General features: G+C 55.5%; 1 protein-coding gene across 1 annotated transcript; it reads right to left on the reverse strand.

Moving 5' to 3' along the window:
* Positions 1-9: 9 nt before the first annotated feature.
* Positions 10-396, reverse strand: LOC115189566 (small proline-rich protein 3-like). Its single transcript, XM_029748184.1, has one exon. The coding sequence runs from the start codon at positions 394-396 to the stop codon at positions 10-12; it is 387 nt and encodes a 128-aa protein (XP_029604044.1).
* Between the last annotated feature and the right edge of the window lie 1,562 nt (positions 397-1,958).

Raw genomic sequence — 1,958 nt, forward strand, 5'->3', positions numbered from 1 at the left:
TCGACCCTTTTACGCTGCGCAACATCCGTCATCCATGTTGGCACCGGGCTGTGGTGCCATGTGGGCACCGGGCTGTGGTGCCATGTGGGCACCGGGCTGTGGTGCCATGTGGGCACCGGGCTGTGGGGCCATGTGGGCACCGGGCTGTGGGGCCATGTGGGCACCGGGCTGTGGGGCCATGTGGGCACCGGACTGTGGTGCCATGTGGGCACCGGGCTGTGGTGCCATGTGGGCACCGGGCTGTGGTGCCATGTGGGCACCGGGCTGTGGTGCCATGTGGGCACCGGGCTGTGGTGCCATGTGGGCACCGGGCTGTGGGGCCATGTGGGCACCGGGCTGTGGGGCCATGTGGGCACCGGGCTGTGGTGCCATGTGGGCACCGGGCTGTGGGGCCATGTGGGCACCGGACTGTGGGGCCATGAACAGCACTGAACAGCCTCTCTACTATAGCTGGGACTGGGACTGGGAGCACTGAACAGCCTCTATACTATAGCTGGGACTGGGACTGGGAGCACTGAACAGCCTCTCTACTATAGCTGGGACTGGGAGCACTGAACAGCCTCTCTACTATAGCTGGGACTGGGAGCACTGAACAGCCTCTCTGCTATAGCTGGGACTGGGAGCACTGAACAGCCTCTCTACTATAGCTGGTACTGGGAGCACTGAACAGCCTCTATACTATAGCTGGGACTGGGACTGGGAGCACTGAACAGCCTCTCTACTATAGCTGGGACTGGGAGCACTGAACAGCCTCTCTGCTATAGCTGGGACTGGGAGCACTGAACAGCCTCTCTACTATAGCTGGGACTGGGAGCACTGAACAGCCTCTCTGCTATAGCTGGCACTGGGACTGGGAGCACTGAACAGCCTCTCTACTATAGCTGGGACTGGGAGCACTGAACAGCCTCTCTACTATAGCTGGGACTGGGAGCACTGAACAGCCTCTCTACTATAGCTGGGACTGGGACTGGGAGCACTGAACAGCCTCTCTGCTATAGCTGGGACTGGGAGCACTGAACAGCCTCTCTACTATAGCTGGGACTGGGAGCACTGAACAGGGGGGGGGGCAGCCAGAGGACAATACAGAGGGGGGGGGCAGCCAGAGGACAATACAGGGGGGGGGGGGGGGTGGGCAGAGGACAATACAGAGGGGGGGGCAGCCAGAGGAAAATACAGAGGGGGGGGGGGGGCAGCCAGAGGACAATACAGAGGGGGGGGGGGGGGGGGGGCAGCCAGAGGACAATACAGGGGGAGGGGGGGGGGGCAGCCAGAGGACAACAAGGAGGTAGGGGGGGCAGCCAGAGGACAATAAGGAGGTGTTGGGGCAACCAGCGGAAAATAAGCAGGTGCTGGTAATGTTCTCTAGTTGCGCCATGATTAGCTCAATGTTCTGTCACTCGTGGGGACAGTACGTCACCGCCAAGTATAAGGGTAGACCTAAAAAAATTGAAGCCCCTTGGATGCTGCCATAGAGTTACATTAGAAGTGCACATCCAAGAAGGCTCAAGGTTGTTGGCCACAGATACAATGATGTCAAATCACATTATATCTGCAGTAGCTTTGATTGGACTGATCATGTCAACATCGTACTTTCAAAATCTTAGCTAGCAGTCATCATCATGAATCAAGTCGACAATCTACTGGCAAATCCTTTTAAATCCTTGTCATATGAAGAGAAATAATGAAGAGAACTTATAGATAAAACGTATCTGTAACGGGCGTCATATAGAGGAGGCCAAGGCACAGCGTGTTGAGTGCTCATCGTTGTTTTTTAATGAAAAACAAACACTTAGACAAAATAAACAAAATGACAGCTAACAGTTCGGTCAGGTTATACAAACTAAACAGAAAGCAACTACCCACAAACACAAAGGGAAAAACAGGCTGCCTAAGTATGGCTTCCAATCAGAGACAACGATAGACAGCTGACTCTGATTGGAAACCATACCCGGCCAAAA

This window comes from Salmo trutta, unplaced genomic scaffold, assembly GCF_901001165.1.
Source record: "Salmo trutta unplaced genomic scaffold, fSalTru1.1, whole genome shotgun sequence".
Lineage (NCBI taxonomy): Eukaryota > Metazoa > Chordata > Actinopteri > Salmoniformes > Salmonidae > Salmo > Salmo trutta.